This window comes from Tursiops truncatus, chromosome 3 (genome assembly GCF_011762595.2).
Source record: "Tursiops truncatus isolate mTurTru1 chromosome 3, mTurTru1.mat.Y, whole genome shotgun sequence".
NCBI lineage: Eukaryota > Metazoa > Chordata > Mammalia > Artiodactyla > Delphinidae > Tursiops > Tursiops truncatus.
The window spans coordinates 45,962,589-45,983,820 of NC_047036.1; the positions used below are offsets into that span (position 1 = coordinate 45,962,589).

General features: G+C 39.3%; 1 protein-coding gene across 5 annotated transcripts in view; it reads right to left on the bottom strand.

Annotated features, from left to right (window-relative positions):
* The window catches only part of PDE4D (phosphodiesterase 4D), a 1,282,340-nt gene that overhangs the window by 215,699 nt on the left and 1,045,409 nt on the right, over positions 1 to 21,232 (bottom strand). For all 5 annotated transcript variants that reach the window (XM_019930016.3, XM_019930017.3, XM_033852884.2 and 2 more), the window contains one exon: positions 9,169 to 9,360. In XM_019930016.3, the coding sequence (XP_019785575.1) occupies positions 9,169 to 9,360 (192 nt within the window). The remainder of the gene's footprint in view (positions 1 to 9,168; positions 9,361 to 21,232) is intronic.

Here is a 21,232-nt window from a genome sequence, read left to right on the forward strand (position 1 = left end):
TTTTTTTAAATGACAGGAATGCATCATCCAAACAAAATTTTTGTCTTGTTTCCATGGGTCTATGGTGTCTTCAAATGATACCCAGACATGAAGTAGGTACTGTCAATATTTGCTGAGTGAAAGCATGACACTCTCATTCAAAAATGCAGCCAATCAATATACTTATTTAGAATGTGGTAGAAGACACAGATTACCTCCATTGGAAATCAGCTTTCTCCTTTCTCCTGACCTGTCACCATTCGCTCCATTCCCACCACCTACTACCAAGATTTAAAGTTCAGAAAATTTTCATTTTATAACACTAGAGCATGGTTTTGACTTTAGTCTCCTTTAGTACATGGAGGAAAGAGCATTGAGATTAAAAAAAGCAAGTGAGAGTCCCCAGGCACGGTATCTATAACTGACAGAACTAGATCCTCTTGTGTAATGGCCATTTGTTCATTACAAGAAGCAGGAAAAGCTCATAATTTTCAACTTGGTTCATTCATCTAGGGTCACACTGCACTGACAGCACTATGCAGGTTACTGTGCTTTTTTCATTGAAGACGGTTTTCAAATGTTCCTAATTTTAGTTGCATAGTTAATTTTATTCATACTTTGCTCTTAGAGATGATGTTCTTTGTATACACTGCATAATAAGCCAGCTCTTCCTTGATCAAGGTTGATATGAGTTTGCTCTCTAGCAGGGATTTGATCTCACAAAATTATGGAGTAATCACTTTTATTATTAAGCTACCATTCTCCCACATTTTTTTAAAAAGCAGATGTTACCCTGTGTAAAGTATTAAGTCTGAGGTAAAAGCATAACTGCATAGTCAATCATTTACAAGTTTAAATAGTTTACCTTCACAGTGCCTTTTTTCCTAAAGTTACGGGAGTTAAGAAACACTCAGGTGACTATTTTTCTGTTTTTTTTCTTTTTTCACAATTAAAACTAGAGTCCAAACACTGAGGAGCATACTGGGTATGAAGGAAATTCAGAAAAGGAAATTGGATGCTAAATATTAGGGCAAACTCTCCTAAAGACGTAATAGCATTTTAGTAACCTTAGCATGAAAATAATGAGTTACTGGTAAGTTTTGTCAATCTCAATTTCTTTTTCCCTCTGCCTTAAGAACTTTTCATAACTAATATTTATCTCTTCATGTCCCCTAAGACCTCAGGATATATCACTTTGGCAGTGATAAGCAAGGGATATTAGAACACATAATTAATTTGTTGTTTTAAAAGACTGGAGCATAGCACAATGATACTAAACAAATGCTGTGGTAATGCATTAAAATCCACTATTTTTACCTTGTGTCATTAACAAACATGCTCATTCAAAATGTCAGAATATTAGAGCTTCCTTTTTATGATTTTTTAAGTATGAGATTAGAAATATAAAATGTGTATTCAGCTGCTATTTTTAATTCCTTAATTCAAAAATTGAATAAGCATGTTTACCTAATTTATAAGTATTTTTTTAACCATTTATGGCCCTCCTGTTTTTTGAGCTAGAAATAAAACGGCCCCAGGGACTGAACAGAGAAGTGGAATTTTTAAAACAACAGAAAGATGAGAAAAGGTAGCACAACTAGTAGTAGTACTGTAATAGCCAATGACCTTAGAATATTCTGTCAATAGACTTCTTGGGATTTAATGGCTAGTGTAAGTTTAGTGTCTGTATCAATACTTAATAATAATAATAATAATAGTAGTAGTAGTAACTTGCCAACCCTCAAGGAGTGGAAGAAAAATCCTAGTTTATCTGGCTCACTACCAAAATGATATCACTCTTGATAATAATGAATTATCTGTCTACCTGGGGTCCTAACAGAATTAAGGATAGGATAAATTCTCAATTCTAGAGCTCATTCGGAAGTTCATGGCTTTCAAAATCTGCTGAATTTTTTCTTTCTCTTAACAAAATTTCTCTTCACACAAAGATTTGATTTAGCTCCAATCCTAAGGACACAAATAAACACCCTAATCCAGAGGTTCTCAAACTTCTTCAATTCATGATACTCTTAGCACCTCAGTAGTTTTTTACAGCACCTCACTGGCCAAAAGAAATAACTACCAGTGGCAATTCTTAAGAATTTAGTTCAAACGATTTAATAAGGTTTTGCCTCCACAACTGAGCACTCGTTGAGTCCTGCACAACTTCTCACTCCGGAATGAGCCTGGATGTTCTGCCTCCCTCACTTCCTGGTCCACGCTGATTTTTGTGCATTGCTTGCTTCTTATCACAGCAATTGTCAATAACCCAGTTTTGCAAAGATATGATGTCATGGAAAGAAAAGGAATGATCTAAAGTTGAAACTGGGAACTATTTCAAGCTATTAGTTCTCCAGGTGACTGACAGATGTTTCTGCGTTTAAATTTTCCCTGAAAATTTAAAATACCTCTGGAACCCCTGTGAGTTCCCTGTGGTGGTCCAGGGTACCTCAGCACATGTCCTGGCCCTAGTTTCATTACTCTTAAACCATTGAGTGAGGGGTGAGGACACTCCCTCAGTTGGGAAAACTCAGGAATTGAGGAAGGAATTATTTGATCACAGCACCTTTCTGTGTTTACATGATGGTAGAGGACTTTCAAATGGCAGATCAAGGTTAGAAAAGAGACAGATGCTCATCAGTGCTAATAAGATCTAAAAATATAGTTAGGTGGGGTTACAGACTTTTCATGTAGATCCAGTGAGGACTAGAACCTTTGTGGTGCAACATTTCTTTTTATTTTTATTTTCAGAGATGCCTTAGTAAGACTAATGAAGAATAATGTAACCTGCAATAGAATTGATGAATAGGTATATAAGCAATCATTCTTCCTTTTTCAAACTCAGGACTAGAGGCAATACCACCTTCTACCCCATAGTCATAGGAAGAGGCCAGGAACAGCTACAACCGAAAACTCACAAAGGCTCAAGAGGTGGTGAGGGACTTCCTAACTGCTAAAGAAAGGGTAGAAATTTGAGTTGGGGATGGGGGATAGTGTCTCCTAGCTGAAAGAATGCCCACATGGGGCACCCCAAAGCCTTGATAAATGAGGTCCTATCCTTCTGTATGGTGACGGGGACTAATTAGCTAGACTGCCAAGTGTGCCCCAGTTTTCTATGGTACATTGGGTCCGCTCACTTCCTCTTCATTGCCCCTTCCACGCCCTCCCCCGTATGTATCAGTATGTAGATATGAGTAAAGAGCAACTTGGATCATCTTTGGATTCCCTGTGTTAGTGTTTATTCAGCAGAAGACGGAGACTAGAGGTCCATTATCCAGATGAATTGAAACGTGTTTTCAACTGATGTGGTTTGACAGGCAGTTTGTATTCAATAAACTCATAGTTTTATGATTAAATTCTATTTGTTTTGTTACTGATAATTCTCCTGTTAATTTTTCCAGGGACTTGTATCTATGTATTTGTAAATACAAATAACATATCATTGAATGAAGTGCAGCAACAGAAGTAACTGTTATCCAGAAGTTAAAATAGTTTTAAATGCATTCTGAAGAATTTAAGAGGGAAAAAAACCTGCACATATTTAATGTAATTATCCATCTATTCTGTAATTTTCTTCATGTTTCTTCATGACAGCACTTGGGCAACCTTCTGTTATCTAGTTGTTTCTATTCTTATAAAATAATTTTTTACTCTTAATGATAGTTTTTTTTAAAGAAATACTAATTCTTTTTTATAAATTTATTTATTTATTTTTGGCTGTGTTGGGTCTTCGTTTCTGTGTGAGGGCTTTCTCTAGTTGCGGTGAGCGGGGGCTACTCTTCATCGTGGTGCGCGGGCCTCTCACTGTCGCGGCCTCTCTTGCTGCGGAGCACAGGCTCCAGACACGCAGGCTCAGTGGTTGTGGCTCACGGGCCCAGTGGCATGTGGGATCTTCCCAGACCAGGGCTCGAACCCGTGTCCCCTGCATTGGCAGGCAGATTCTCAACCACTGCACCACCAGGGAAGCCCTTACTGATAGTTTAAGTTTACTTTTCATGTATTTATTTCTTTACTGTACTCAAGCTAATCATTAAAATTATTTCTATTTCTTATTATTCTTAAGAATTAAGTTGCTTCTCGGAATTACATTTAACAAACTATGTAACAGTCTTCTGAGCAGAGGCTGCCAGGAACTTCTCTTCTGCCTTGTACAAGCTAATTTTTTTAGATGCTGAGTTTAGCCTAGTTCTATAGACTTGAGTCAGTTGCATATTTTCCAAGAGTCAGTTGCATATTTTCTTTATTACTTCTCTGACCAATGTGAGCTTGTATCTTCTTTTATTCTTAAACTATAAATGGAAACTAAATTTTCATAATGCCAAGTCATTCATTTGATCAACTGGATTTGGTGAACAGGTACTTCTGCTTCTCAGCAGTTTTGCCACAATAGTTCACAGCACTTTATGGCATTTGCAAATAATGTTCTCGTAGAAATGATCGAAATGTGTGTTGTGTTTTTCAAGAAGTTTAAGCTCTCAGGCCCTTGGGTCTCTCATCTGTAAAACAGCGTAATAATATCCCTCTGCATAGGACTGTGGAAGGTATCAAATGAGATTACAGATGTGAAATACTTAGAAGAATGAAGAGTCATGTACACATGCAACGTATGCTGTGATTATTATTACTACCATTATTAGTCTTATTTTCTTCTTGTGCCTCAGCTATTTAATCAGTATCTATTTATAGAAGATAAGATAATGCCATCCTGTCTTATAGGAGGTAATTATCTTCCTTCTCTCTTTACCAACAAATTAAACAATTATATTTCAACTTAAAGAGCATTTAATGGTTTTCCAAAACACTTCATTCAAATAGATAATCACAAACTTTCATTGCTACTGTTTGTATTTGAAATTTCTAAGGGATTTTCTCAATAGGAAAACTTAACTAGAACAGTTAAGTATAAAATCATCAAAAGTGATTAAAATATATAATAATGTCATTCTCTATAAAGTGCAGTTGAATTAAAGACACCGAACAATCTTCCCAGCATTATCATGAACTAGGTAAGAAAATGGAGGTTTACATATGGCCACATGAAGAGAAAGGATAACACTTTATTTGTAGATGGAATGTATAGTATCAGATTGAAGACTGAAATGGTAGTTATTTATTCTATTCACCTTGCTTCTCATAGAAACATCTCCATAGTAGAAAGAATGCTTTTCAGGAGTCAGTTACTGTCAAAGGAAAACCGTATAGCTGCAATATAAATACCCAGGGGGAATGAGAAAGCTGAACATGTCAAGACATTATTTTTCAACAAAATATAGAGTTGCATCACGGTCTAATTAGATTTGTCACTCTTATGTGAGTCCAATCAGATAAAGGAACTCTTGAATAGGTAGAGGGAAAAATGAGGTCATCCTCGTAAGTTTACTTTGGAAAGAAAAGCACTATTTAGCTGTTAAATATTGTAGCCTTTTCATAAAATGCACGGATACACACTGGTATCCAAAAATCAATTTGCTATAATTTTAGAAAATACCAATAGAATACATAACTATGTAAAACAGAGTCTACTAAGTCACTGTGAGTTTGTCCCTGGCCTCTATCAAAAGCCCAGTTATTTCACATTTGATGAAGCTGGAGGAGATGACTTTCAACCTGGTCGTTCATCCATTCAACATTATATATAATTATCTATAGGGCTTTTCAGCATTTTTCTTTTCTACTCACCCCTATTCTGTTCTCTTTTTATAATTGCAGTGTGGCTCTATTAAGCTTTTTCCCCGTTCTCAAGCTGCCCCATCACTCTTTCCTTTAATCATCGATGGCTATACTTTCTTTTTCTTTTTTTTTTTTTTGCTTTAATTGAAGTGTAGTTGATTTACAATGCTGTGCCAATGTCTTCTGTACACCAGAGTGACTCAGTTACCCACATATATATGTTCTTTTTTTATATACTTTCTACTTGCACGAAAAAGTAGAGATCAGAAGCCATCAATTCTCTAAACATTTCAGCCATCCATCTCCAAATTTATAGCTCCCCCTTTCACTTCTTTTTCTCATTGTTATAAAGAATGCAGCACTTGTCTCTACTACTTTTTCAAGGTTAGTCCCTTTACTTAGGCTCGTGATCATATATTCATCAGCAGCTACAACTCCATACTTAACCTCTGCGTCCCTCAGCTTAAGTGTTCTGAATTCAAAAAAAATTTCCCTTGAACCTAATTCTCCCTCAAGCAGCTTTAGTTTTTCTTTTCCTCTTTAACTTACTAAACTTTTAAAGAGATGGTTGCACTTGCTGCTATCTCTACTTTCAATTCACTCCTTCACTAATTCTTCTATTACCCCACTAAGATGCTTCTCCCACTGTTCATCCCAAATCGAGTCATTACAGAAGGGAATTGGTTCTTCTAGTTTCCCCTCACCCTCTGCACTGTTGTTTCTGCTCTCTGTCCTTGTCCTTTAATTGTTGTCTTGTTTCTCCTAGAGTTCTGGCCTCAACGTGTAAAAGCCAAATTCATTATGTCATTATGTTGTCCACTCTATCCTGTGTTCCCATGTCAACATCACCATTCATTTACTTGTTCGGGGTCAAAACATCAACATTCTCTCTGATTCTCCTTGCCCACTGGCTATCTCCCAACATGCACACGCGCGCGCGCGCACACACACACACACACACACACACCATTCTGTAAGCCTATTGCTTCTTGCATCTGGACTAACCTCATCCTACCCCCAACTCCCTTGACCTGGGCCTCCATCATATTCAGCCTGCTTTGCTTCTATGAATTTCAACATGATCTATTTCCCTGTAATCACTTCATTCTATACAATCATTCAACAATAGAATAATCAGAAGCAATAAAAACAAGAATGCGATCACGTGATCCCAGCTAAAAACCTGTGGCTCTGAGGTCCCATACGCTGTATTCCGACCTTCTTTTTCTCCTGCCACATTTCCCTACTCACACCAACCAGTCATTCCTTAACTGAGCCATGACTTCCCTCGTCCCACATTACCTAAATGTTGCCCCCTTCACCTGACTATCCCTGGCTGGCAAACTCTCCTTCGCTTCTCCTTTGCTCTCATAAATGCCTCAAGGATGGCGCTCACCAGATTTTATTCCAAAGGTCTAAAAGGTCAGCTCTTTTGCCCTGCCTCTCCCCCTACCCCCATGCAGACGGGGAGCTTTAAACACACCATAGCTTTTCAGTACGTATTTTTATTACATGTGAATGAATAAACAAATGTCTTAATTTTCAAACCTAAGAAAATGGGATAAAAATAACATAGAAATAAAGCCAATGGGAAAAGGAAGTTGTTTTGTAGTGAAGGAGAGTGGACACCATCAATACAATGAATTCATGCTGAATATGTACTAATTAGTGAGTGTGAAGGAACAGTTGAACGGGAAAGTCTAAATTTCCAGAAGGCAATTAGGGGCTACGGATCTGGAGCTCAACTGAGGTTGCAGGGCCAGAGATACTGAGCAGTAAGTCATCTGATGAAGGCTGATAGTCGAACATACATACAAAAGAGTTTTCTAAAGCAGAGCCCAGAGGGTCGGGCTATACTTTGGGGAAATGTGTTAAGGGGTGATAAGAGAAGCTGGTGAAGAAGAGGTCTGCAAGCAGTAGGGAAGAGAGCACACAACAGTGATGGCAGCTAGGAGATGAAATGCACCTTGTATTTCCTTTAATAACTGGCACCATGCCTTCTGCTTTATGGGTGGCCAATAAACATTACTTGAATTCATGGATTTTCAGAGGTCAGTATGATTTGAAGATAGATTTCAGAATATTAAGGCAACAACAACATATAAGGAAATATAGAGAACAGATGTAGATCTTGGGGTGGGCTTGGAAGGATGGGCAGAGATATGATTATGCAGAAGTTTTATTACCAAAAACAACAGATAAAAAAGGAGGGTAGATTGGATAGTTTTTGAAAGATGGTGGAGACCTGTGCATAGAGGTAGGTGATGAGATGCTTTTGCCTGTAGACCACAAGGACAGAAATTAGGACTTACATACTGTCTTTTTCACTAATTATTTGATCTAAAACGTGTCATTTCATAAGATTATTAGTTATCTGAGACAAGAACTCTGTCTTAGAGTTTTCTTCTCTCTCCTGCAGTTCTCAAAGACAGTTACACAATGTGAATTTCATAATTCCGAATTTGAATCAAAGTGATTGTACTTTAGCTGCTCATTCCTAGGGAGAAGACAATGTTGTCATTTTACAACCATTAATAAATGGCAACTAAGAGCCATAGGTTGGGAAGTGAGTAAAGCATAAGTCCATTTCTAGAATCCCACAGAGACCTATTAAGATACCTTGATGGTCTGTTAGAAAACCAAGAATAACAGTAGACCCTCGGGAACCCCATACAGCTCCTCTAAGATGTACTGCAACCTGTGCTGAGTTTTTGAGATGGTGTCATGAGGAGATGGTGATGTTATCAGACAGTTGCCTAGATGCAGAGGAGGAAAGTAGACACTAACTCTACACAGAGGCAGAGTGACCACCAACGACAGTGCAGGTATTGAGTGAGAGTTAGACCCTATTTAGAAGCCTCCAGAAACTAGGAAACTAATGAACACTACAGTAAGCACAAGAAAATGAGCTAATGATGGTGTATGATCTGCGAATCTGCTTATCAGTTTTAATTACTTTCCAAGCTGTGGCATGTCTAAAATGATAGTCAAGTCTGTCTAATGTTTTCTGTACTTGCCTCCCGTGATTACTATTCCCAAAATGGTTTAATTTAGGCAAACTTTCACAAAGATTTCAAATGAACTGGCAAACCAGGGCTAACATCTGCACAGTACGTCAATGGAGATATATTCAAAGGGCTCTATGTGCTAATATCACAGGGACTTGCAAACTGAGTTTAAAGCCTGTCAAAATATTCGAAAATATTCACATGGTTGGGTAGCTAAACTCAGGTCCTACATGAATATAAGCTAAAGTTTTAAGTGTAAATGTCTCCATTGCAAATTTAATTCTCTCTTTTCCCAGACAATGTATTCTCTGGGAAAATAAATGTTTCTTATCAAGAGTGACAGATTCAATCTACCATTTATCTTCAACTTGTATAATTTTAGCCACCATCCTTTTTAAATTAGAGAATGATGCAGTTGAACAAATATCATTGGTTTTATCAACTCTAGAGGGAAATTTACTTGATTTTTCTCTAAGCACGCCCTCTTCTCTTTGCTCCCCCTCACACTTACATGTCACTGGCAATGGAGGAGTTCCGGGACATAGACTTTGGCGAGAGGTCATAATCGCTGTCGGATCGATACAGAAAGGACTCCCGGCGTTGACTGTGGACAAAGTTTGCTTGGAGAATTAGCCCAGATCCCGGGCTGGTCATGGGATCCAAGGGACTCCGTCCAGAAGATGTGCCATTGTCCACATCGAAGCTGTCAATTAAGGAGAAAGAATGACATTGCTGTGAATTGCATGTTAATAGTTTAGTAAAGGGAGACTTCAGTTTAGGAACTGACAATAGGAAAACTTACAGCTGATTCCTGCTGTCAAAAAAAATGGTAATACCAAAATACACAAAAGAAAAAAAAAACACTGACTTTATATACTTGTCTTCCTACACCTTCGAGTACCTTGTTCACTGACCAAATACAAAATATATAGGTCTCTCTGAACTCAATTTCAGTTTACAAGGAGCCATTCTGCAAAGACTAGCTCTCCTAAGTACAGAATTCCTTTTACATAGTAATTCACTAAATATTTGGGTTCAGTTCAACAAGTGCCCATTACATGCCTAATATCCTTGATTCCCCAAACCTGGGCTTCTCGACTCCCACCTACACCTACCCAATCACTAATTTCTATTGTGGCCACTTTCCTCCATCCCCACTGCCAGTATACTAAGTTCAGGATTCTGTCAACTGTCACCTACGTTATTATAAGAGCCTTTAAATTAGTCTCTTGAATCCATTTTCCACCTTGTATGATTCTTCTTAAAATCTAAACCTGACTGTGTTATTCATCAGTTCAAAACCTTACAGTGGCTCACTGTTGTCCTCAAGATAAAGTTCACATTTCTTGGCTGAACTGACAGAGTCTTAAGCATCTGTTCTCAAAGACAACGAATGCTTTTCGCAACCTCGATATGCAACACTCTTCCATCGGGAACTTCATACTCCCCTCATATTGAACCACCACCTACTTGTATCAGACTCTCACTACCTAACCTTCTGCTCCCCAATTTCTCAACCCTCCAATCTCCTGCCTAATTGTTATTTATCCTTGAGGACTTAGCCTTCATCTGAAATGCTGCCCTGATACCCCAGAGCTTCATGAGATGCCCTTTCTCTGTGTTCCCAAGACTCTTTCCCACTCCCCACTGATAGCGTTTACAATGAGCTGGAAATAATTACCACTTGATCTCCATTCCTAGACTGTGAGCTCTCTGAGAAGGGAGATTCTGGGTGTTCTCAGCACTTCAGAAAATTTTTACTAAGTGGTTTGAATTAATGATCAAATGAATGAAAGACATGATACTTGGCAATACAGATTTTAGAGTTTGGGGGAAAAAAAGAACCATACATGCCATTCTTAACATCACAGTCTTTATAATCTAGATAAACTTTCTACAAAGAGCTTTTCTAGTCTAGCATCAACCAGTAGTAAAATAAAGTCAATTCTCATGTGTTCTTATAAAAGGAGGGTGATAGCTCAGGATAGCTCAGCAAGTATGTGGTTTAAAAAGTTGTTGAATGAAGTGAACAAATGAATTCAAGTTCAGTTGTTAACAACGTTTTTCCTATTAGAACTTTTATCCAAACTATTAACTGGCTAATTTTAAAATATTCTTTTACTTTTTCTACTGGAGTTACTAATAAATAGTGTTATGACCCAAAGATTGGAGGCCAAACTGGAAGAATTATCCAGGGGCTTGATGTTTCATGAATCACCTATGAATCTATGACCAAAGTAGAACATTGACTCCAAATCAATCCGTCTAGTAAAAAAAAAAAGGGAAAACTCATAATCTAGCTTAGCCAGTCATAAACATGTTTTTCAATTTAAAATTTTCTTAGAATTTTGTCACTTTACAGATATATTCATTTGGTCCTTACAGGACATTGAGAGATTATCTACTTGAGCAGATTCATTTTACAGACAAGGATACCAGCTCCTAGAAAGGTTAATTGACCAAAGTTACTGAGCTAACTGGATTTAATTATCTACTATTCCTGAAGTTCTCCCAGCTGTAATGCATAATCCTGTAAACCAGCAACTATGACACCCAAACAGGGACATCTGTTTCTTGCGGACAGATACTTCATGCATCTGGGACTTTAACAATCCTGAGAAAGGCCAAAGGGAAGGGACCTCTAATCATTAAAGAGACTTATTCAGGATCTCTGGCAGGCTCTTCTTGGATATGCTTAACTCAATAAGCATTTATTAAGTACCTACCATAAGCACATTGAGGTACAAAAATAAAGGAGATGAGATTAATCCAAGCTGGGATATCTGAGAAATCTTCATGGAAAAGTAGTATTTAAAGAGGGCTTTTGAAGGCATTCAGTATACAGTTGAAAGACATAAAAGACCTCTGCATAGGGAGAGGATGGGGTGATTTCTGCTCTAAGGAGATAGTGATGGCCGCTCTTCAGCATGAAGAGGTCTTAATGTGAACACATAAAAAATGTTTATGTTGATTCCCCTCCAATATCAAAATGTTGTTACTGTTTTAAAAAATAAAATATGGTATCCTTTTCATGCTATGCAGAAACAGAAATATAGGAGATACAGGAGTACGATTTTTGGCTTAGTTTTTCTCAGTTCAATTGAGGAAATACCAATATTACCCCCAAATCAGAAATTTGCACTTTTTTATTATTACAATCTTTCCAATTAAATTAAGCAAGTCTTGACTTAACAAAAAAAATTCTCCACTATCAGTTTTGGAACAAATACTGATAAGTATCTTAAAATATTTAACAGTTTTTGCAGTAGTATTACCTATTAAAACCAAACAGTTATTAGTAGGTCATAAAGTGCTTGATATGGGAGTATATGGGCTTTGATACTTTTCTTTGCAGGTTGTAATATAACAAGTTGGCCATTGGATGGAGATCACTTTCTTGAGGAAAATCTACTGTAAATAAAGGCCAAAACTATCTATTTCTTAAAGACTCATGAAAACAACCTCTTAAATATTATCCAAAAAATAAAACCTCAAAATTTATAGGAAGTGATTACCAAATATTGATGAAAATATATTAGCCTAAGAAATATTAGTATTAGCTTTACAAACAGATTGAGAATGATCTAAAAAATGGTCACTGATCTGTTATTAGACATTTATGCTTACTTAAAAAAATGAGCTCTTTTGTTCAAATATTAGAACTAAGGATCTTTTCTTGGGAGAGATTAGGTTGGGAACACTTCAAGGCAGTACTTCATTCGGTGGATAGTATATTAACTGAGACTTTATTTAGCCTGAAAATATGGATGGCTTCAAATAAGCTGTTCATTTTTGAAACGTAACTTTATAAACAGTCAATGTCATGGTATTATTAACAAGACAAGAAGGTGATGAGGGGTAACCCTAACCTTAGACGTTGGGACCAAAGAGATCAGTTGTGAATTTGCCAAAAACACTCTTTGGCAAACACTTTGATATAATGAATCCTCTTTTGACTCACTGCCAATTAGATGAAGCCCAAGTATAAGATTAGCAGAAGTTTAGGAAAGGAAGTATAGATTTGGGGAGAGTAAGAATGTCTGAGACTAATAATGATGGTGAGAATAATAATCATAATGATGATAATAATGATAATAAAGCATTTGAAACACTCTCCAAGCGCTAGGAATTGTGCTGTGTGCTTTATGTACATTATCTCATTGAATCCCCACAATAACCCTTTGAAGTAGCCACTATATTTTCCATTTGACCAATGAGGAATCTGAGTCATAAAGAAGTGGCTCTATGTTAAGTCACATGTTCAAGGCCATACAGTTTGTCAGTGGGTTTTAAACTCAACCCACTGATTCCAGAGCCTGGGAGAATGGCCCCTGTGTTTCTCTCTCTATTGCAAAGCCTCCTCTTATTCATTATAAAAATAGAGAAACATCTCTTAGCTTCCTCACCAGGATAGAACTTCAAATGTTAACATTCTGAACAACTTATGGATCACGTTTGCCAAGGCTAATTCTGGGCCTTGGTCTTTATATGACCCCCAATTTTGGAATTTTCCAAATCCTCTGTTTTTTCAGTTTTGAATACAACAGTAAGGTGCAAAACAGTCTCTGCTGAAACCTTTTGGGTGGGTTTCGTTACAGAGTTTTAGAGTTCATTTGGAATAAGGAGGGATGGTAAGTCTGCAGAAGGTCTTAGCAAATGAAACTAAGCGAGATGCTCCATTGTCCCACATGTTTGCTGTCCTTAATGCAGTTCAATGATGTATACGTTCCCTGACAGAGTTGGCTTTTACCAAGAAGTCATTAGCGGAGAAGCAGCAACGCAGCTGTGCATGGTCCCCAGTGGGGGGTGGTAAAGAGTAATGGCCCTGCCAGCCTGTTGCAATTAGAACTACTGAAGGCTGTGTGCATCTAGCACTACTCAGGACCATTCACTCCACTCAGGACCCTTTAAAAACCAAAGAGAAAACAAGCAAATTGACCAACCAACCAAACTGCTCCCCAGCTCTCTACACTGTTCCAAATCAGTAGAATTACTGGACTACCTGTCGTGATCCACCTTCCATTCAGCCTCTTCCACTGCTCCCACACTTTGTGTCTACTGACCTTGTAATCATCTGTCCGCTTGGGATCATTTCTCAGTTTTTTGGCCTGATGCTACACCCTGCTTCTCTGGTTTACATATTTTGCATCCCTTCTTGCCCATGATGTGGACTCTCTCCTGAGCCGTGGTCCTGCTATCATCCCGGGTGAACAGCTCATCTCATGTCACCTGGCCATCAGGACCTTACACTCAACATTGACCTCCAGTGTGGAGTCTGATGAAGGTGAGACACATGAGGACTCCAGTGGAGCAGCTGCGGGAAGCCCCGATCAACAGAGGTCCCATTATCAAAGCATCTGTGAAGAGCTCCCACGGGGAAGACCCTGGAGAGAACGAGCATCTGCTGAACGCTGGAGGGGACCCTGGAAGGCTCTATTCAAGTCAGGGGCATCTGAGAGCTGCTTCTGTTGCTGTGTATTAACAATGGTGCATTGACAACAGAGATCTTCCCGCTGGGAGATGGGGAGATACCAAAAATATTCCAAAGACATTCACTTGGGAATTAGAAAACGTCTAAATTTCATATCGTGGTTCTGCCACCTTCTAGTTGCATGCTCTTGGGCAGTCACTGTACCGTTCTAAGCTCTCATTCCCTGATAAGGACAATTACAGTATCTAGTTCTAGGGCAATTATAAGGCCCTATATAATATTTGGAAAGCATTTAGCACACTGCCTGGCAGCCAGCACATTCCATATACTTAGCAGCTATTGTTGTTTTTACTATTATTACCCTTTTTCTTTAAGGGGTACTTTCCATCCAGATTTTTCCTGAGCACACTGCCTTGGGAAGAACCTACAGGGAGAGATGGGAGAGAGAGGGAACTGAGGGCTGGTCAGCCAAAGCACCAGGATCAACCTTGGCAATCAAGGAGGTGACAGGTGCTAGAGGCAGATCGCTCTTACGGCTTGAGCTGCTTTCATAACTTAGTTGCTGTCTCCACTCCACTCCATCATTCCAGTGTGATAACATCCGGGGAGAGAGTAGAGACTGTTGATTTTTCTCAAGATATTCCTCACCGAGGAGAAAGAACAATTTCCTGCTAGGAACATGGAAGGCATGGAGATCCCAACAACCTGGGTGGGGTTCCGGTGGAATAGAATGAGCAGGAACAGTCCTTCCGACCTCAGGCCTCCAGCCACTGGGTCTAGCTTGGTACCGGTACTTGAGACACAACTACAGTGCTGTTTATTCTCCTTTACCTGACTCTGCTGTATGTATGGTAGCCCATGCTGTTGGCCGTATGACGGAATCCATTTTGGTGCTTTACCACTCAGGATGAGGGGGATGGTTCGCCCTCAAGCTTAATGAAGTGTAAGCAAGTTGGAAAATTATTTCAAAAATATTTTTTCTCATTTTTTTCACCGGAAGATGGCGTAAGAGTAAGACGTGGAGATCACCTTCCTCCCCACAGATACATCAGCAATACATCTACATGTGGAACAACTCCTACAGAACACCTACTGAAGGCTGGCAGAAGACCTCAGACCTCCCAAAAGGCAAGAAAGTCCCCACGTACCTGGGTAGGGCAAAAGAAGAAAGAAAAAACAGAGACAAAAGGATAGGAACGGATCTGCACCAGCGGGAGGGAGCTGTGAAGGAGGAAAACTGTCCACACACTAGGAAGCCCCTTCGCGGGCGGAGACTATGGGTGGCGGAGGGGGAAAGCTTCGGAGCCGCGGGGGAAAGCACAGCAACAGGGGTGCGGAGGCCAAAGCGGAGAGATTCCCGCACAGAGGATCAGGGCCGACCGGCACTCACCAGGCCGAGAGGCTTGTCTGCTCCGCCGCCGGGGCGGGCAGGGCTGGGAGCTGAGGCTCGGGCTTCGGTCGGAGCACCGGGAGAGGACTGGGGTTGGTGGCATGAACACTACATGCAGGGGGTTAGTGCACCACGGCTAGCCTGGAGGGAGTCCGGGGAAAAGTCTGGACCTGCCGAAGAGGCAAGAGACTTTTTCTTCCCTCTTTGTTTCCTGGTGCGCGAGGAGAGGGGATTAAGAACGCTGCTTAAAGGAGCTCCAGAGACGGGCGCGAGCCGCGGCTAACAGCGCGGACCCCAGAGACGGGCATGAGACGCTAAGGCTGCTGCTGCCGCCACCAAGAAGCCTATGTGCGAGCACAGGTCACTATCCACACCCACCTTCCGGGGAGCCTGTGCAGCCCGCCACTGCCAGGGTCCCAGGATCCAGGAACAACTTCCCAGGGAGAACTCACGGCGCGCCTCAGGCTGCTGCGTCACGCTGACCTCTGCCGCTGCAGGCCCGCCCCGCACTCCGTGCCCCTCCCTCCCCCCCGGCCTGAGTGAGCCAGAGCCCCCGAATGAGCGGCTCCTTTAACCCCGTCCTGTCTGACCGAAGAACAGACGCCCTCCAGCGACCTACACGCAGAGGCGGGGCCAAATCCAAAGCTGAGCCCCTGGGAGCTGTGAGAACAAAGAAGAGAAAGGGAAATCTCTCCCAGCAGCCTCAGAGGCAGCGGATTAAAGCTCCACAATCAACTTGATGCACCCTGCATCTGTGGAATACATGAATAGACAATGAATCATCCCAAATTGAGGAGGTGGACGTTGAGAGCAAGATTTATGCTGTATAGCTTTGCTTCCACCATTTGTCCTAGGGTTCTATCCGTCCGTTTTTTTTTTTTAATTTTTTTTGCTTTTCTTTTCTTAATAATAATTTTTTATTTTAATAACTTTATTATATTTTACCTTACTTTATTTTATTTTACTTTATCTTCTTTCTTTCCTTTTTTCCTTCCTTCTCTCCTTCCTTCCTTCTTCCCTCCTTTCTTTCTTTCTTTCTTTCTTTCTTTCTTTCTTTCTTTCTTTCTTTCATTCTTTCTTTGTTTCTACTTCTACTAATTCTTTCTTTCTACTTTTTCTCCCTTTTATTCTGAGCCGTGTGGATGAAAGGCTCTTGGTGCTGCAGCCAGGAGTCACTGCTGTGCCTCTGAGGTGGGAGAGCCAACTTCAGGACACTGGTCCACAAGAGACCTCCCAGCTCCACATAATATCAAACGGCAAAAATCTCCCAGAGATCTCCACCTCAACAACAGCACCCAGCTTCACTCAACGACCAGCAAGCTACAGTGCTGGACATCCTATGCCAAACAACTAGCAAGACAGGAACACAAACCCACCCATTAGCAGAGAAGCTGCCTAAAATCATAATAAGTCCACAGACACCCCAAAACACACCACTAGACATGGACCTGCCCACCAGAAAGACAAGATCCAGCCTCATCCATCGGAACACAGGCACTAGTCCTCTCTAACAGGAAGCCTACACAACCCACTGAACCAACCTTAGCCACTGGGGACAGACACCAAAAACAACGGGAACTACAAACCTGCAGCCTGCAAAAAGGAGACCCCAAACACAGTAAGATAAGCAAAATGAGAAGACAGAAAAACACACAGCAGATGAAGGAGCAAGGTAAAAACCCACCAGACCAAACAAATGAAGAGGAAATAGGCAGTTTACCTGAAAAAGAATTCAGAATAATGATAGTAAAGATAATCCAAAATCTTGGAAATAGAATGGACAAAATGCAAGAAACATTTAACAAGGACCTAGAAGAACTAAAGATGGAACAAACAATGATGAACAACACAATAAATGAAATTAAAAATACTCTAGATGGTATCAATAGCAGAATAACTTAGGCAGAAGAACGGATAAGTGACCTGGAAGATAAAATAGTGGAAATAACTACTGCAGAGCAGAATAAAGAAAAAAGAAAGAAAAGAACTGAGGACAGTCTCAGAGACCTCTGGAACAACAATAAACACACCAACATTCGAATTATAGGGGTTCCAGAAGAAGAAGAGAAAAAGAAAGGGACTGAGAAGATATTTGAAGAGATTATAGTTGAAAACTTCCCTAATATGGGAAAGGAAATAGTTAATCAAGGCCAGGAAGCACAGAGAGTCCCATACAGGATAAATCCAAGGAGAAATATGCAAACACACATATTAATCAAACTGTCAAAAATTAAATACAAAGAAAACATATTAAAAGCAGCAAGGGAAAAACAACAAATAACACACAAGGGAATCTCCATAAGGTTAACAGCTGATCTTTCAGCAGAAACTCTGCAAGCCAGAAGGGACTGGCAGGACATATTTAAATGAAGAAGAAAAACCTGCAACCAAGATTACTCTACCCAGCAAGGATCTCATTCAGATTTGATGGAGAAATTAAAACCTCTACAGACAAGCAAAAGCTGAGAGAGTTCAGCACCACCAAACCAGCTTTACAACAACTGCTAAAGGAACTTCTCTAGGCAAGAAACACAAGAGAAGGAAAAGACCTACAATAATGAACCCAAAACAATTAAGAAAATGGGAATAGGAACATACATATCGATAATTACCTTAAATGTAAATGGACTAAATGCTCCCACCAAAAGACACAGATTGGCTGAATGGATACAAAAACAAGACCCATATATTTGCTGTCTACAAGAGACCCACTTCAGACCTAGAGACACATACAGACTGAAAGTAAGGGGATGGAAAAAGATATTTCATGCAAATGGAAACGAAAATAAAGCTGGAGTAGCAATTCTCATATCAGACAAAATAGACTTTAAAATAAAGACTACTAGAACAGACAAAGAAGGACATTACATAATGATCAAGGGATCGATCCAAGAAGAAGATATATCAATTGTAAATATTTATGCACCCAACATAGGAGCACCTCAATACATAAGGCAAATACTGACAGCTGTAAAAGGGGAAATCGACAGTAACACATTCATAGTAGGGGACTTAAACACCCCACTTTCACCAATGGAAAGATCATCCAAAATGAAAATAAATAAGGAAACACAAGCTTTAAATGATACATTAAACAAGATGGATTTAATTGATATTTATAGGACATTCCATCCCAAAACAACAGAATACACATTTTTCTCAAGTGCTCATGGAACATTCTCCAGGATAGATCATATCTTGGGTCACAAGTCAAGCCTTGGTAAATTTAAGAAAATTGAACTTGTTTCAAGTATCTTTTCCGACCACAACGCTATGAGACTAGATATCAATTACAGGAAAAGATCTATAAAAGATACAAACAAATGGAGGCTAAACAATACACTACTAAATAACAAAGTGATCACTGAAGAAATCAAACAGGAAATTAAAAAATACCTAGAAACAAATGACAATGGAGACACGATGACCCAAAATCTATGGGATGCAGCAAAAGCAGTTCTAAGACAGAAGTTTATAGCAATACAATCCTACCTTAAGAAACAGGAAACATCTCGAATAAACAACCTAACCTTGCACCTAAAGCAATTAGAGAGAGAAGAACAAAAAACCCCCCAAAGTTAGCAGAAGGAAAGAAATCATAAAAATCAGATCAGAAATAAATGAAAAAGGAATGAAGGAAATGATAGCAAAGATCAATGAAACTAAAAGCTGGTTCTTTGAGAAGATAAACAAAATTGATAAACCATTAGCCAGACTCATCAAGAAAAAAAGGGAGAAGACTCAAATCAATAGAATTAGAAATGAAAAAGGAGAAGTAACAACTGACACTGCAGAAATACAAAAGATCATGAGAGATTACTACAAGCAACTATATGCCAATAAAATGGACAACCTGCAAGAAATGGACAAATTCTTAGAAATGCACAACCTGCCAAGACGGAATCAGGAAGAAATAGACAATATGAAGAGACCAATCACAAGCACTGAAATTGAAACTGTGATTAAAAATCTCCCAACAAACAAAAGCCCAGGACCAGATAGCTTCACAGGTGAATTCTATCAAACATTTAGAGAAGAGCTAACACCTATCCTTCTCAAACTCTTCCAAAATATAGCAGAGGGAGGAACACTCCCAAACTCATTCTATGAGGCCACCATCACCTTGATACCAAACCAGACAAGGATGTCACAAAGAAGGAAAACTACAGGCCAATATCACTGATGAACATAGATGCAAAAATCCTCAACAAAATACTAGCAAACAGAATCCAACAGCACATTAAAAGGATCATACACCATGATCAAGTGGGGTTTATTCCAGGAATGCAAGGATTCTTCAATACACGGAAAACAATCAATGTGATAAACCATATTAACAAATTGAAGGAGAAAAACCATATGATTATCTCAATAGATGCAGAGAAAGCTTTCAACAAAATTCAACACCCATTTATGATAAAAACCCTGCAGAAACTAGGCATAGAGGGAACCTTCCTCAACATAATAAAGGCCATATATGACAAACCCACAGCAAACATCATCCTCAATGGTGAAAAACTGAAAGCATTTCCACTAAGATCAGGAACAAGACAAGGTTGCCCACTCTCACCACTCTTATTCAACATTGTTTTGAAAGTTTTAGCCACAGCAATCACAGAAGAAAAGCAAATAAAAGGAATCCAAATCGGAAAAGAAGAAGTAAAGCTGTCACTGTTTGCAGATGACATGATACTATACATAGAGAATCCTAAAGATGCTACCAGAAAACTACTAGAGCTATTCCATGAATTTGGTAAAGTAGCAGGATACAAAATTAATGCACAGAAATCTCTTGCATTCCTATACACTAATGATGAAAAATCTGAAAGTGAAATCAAGAAAACGCTCCCATTTACCATTGCAACAAAAAGAATAAAATATCTAGGAATAAACTTACCTAAGGAGACAAAAGACCTGTATGCAGAAAATTATAAGACACTGATGAAAGAAATTAAAGATGATACAAACAGATGGAGAGATATACCATGTTCTTGGATTGGAAGAATCAATATTGTGAAAATGACTATACTACCCAAAGCAATCTACAGATTCAATGCAATCCCTATCAAGCTACCACTGGTATTTTTCACAGAACTAGAACAAAAAATTTCACAATTTGTATGGAAACACAAAAGACCCCGAATAGCCAAAGCAATCTTGAGAACAAAAAACGGAGCTGGAGAAATCAGGCTCCCTGACTTCAGACTATACTACAAAGCTACAGTGATCAAGACAGTATGGTACTGGCACAAAAACAGAAAGATAGATCAATGGGACAGGATAGAAAGCCCAGAGATGAACCCACACTCATATGGTCACCTCATCTTTGATAAAGGAGGCAGGAATGTACAGTGGAGAAAGGACAGCCTCTTCAATAAGTGGTGCTGGGAAAACTGGACAGGTACATGTAAAAGTATGAGATTAGATCACTCCCTAGCACCATACACAAAAATAAGCTCAAAGTGGATTAAAGACCTAAATGTAAGGCCAGACACTATAAAACTCTTAGAGGAGAACATAGGCAGAACACTCTATTTCATAAATCACAGCAAGATCCTTTTTGACCCACCTCCTAGAGAAATGGAAATAAAAAGAAAAATAAACAAATGGGACCTAATGAAACTTCAAATCTTTTGCACAGCAAAGGAAACCATAAACAAGACCAAAAGACAACCCTCAGAATGGGAGAAAATATTTGCAAATGAAGCAAATGCAAAGAATAATCTCAAAATTTATAAGCAGCTCATGCAAGCC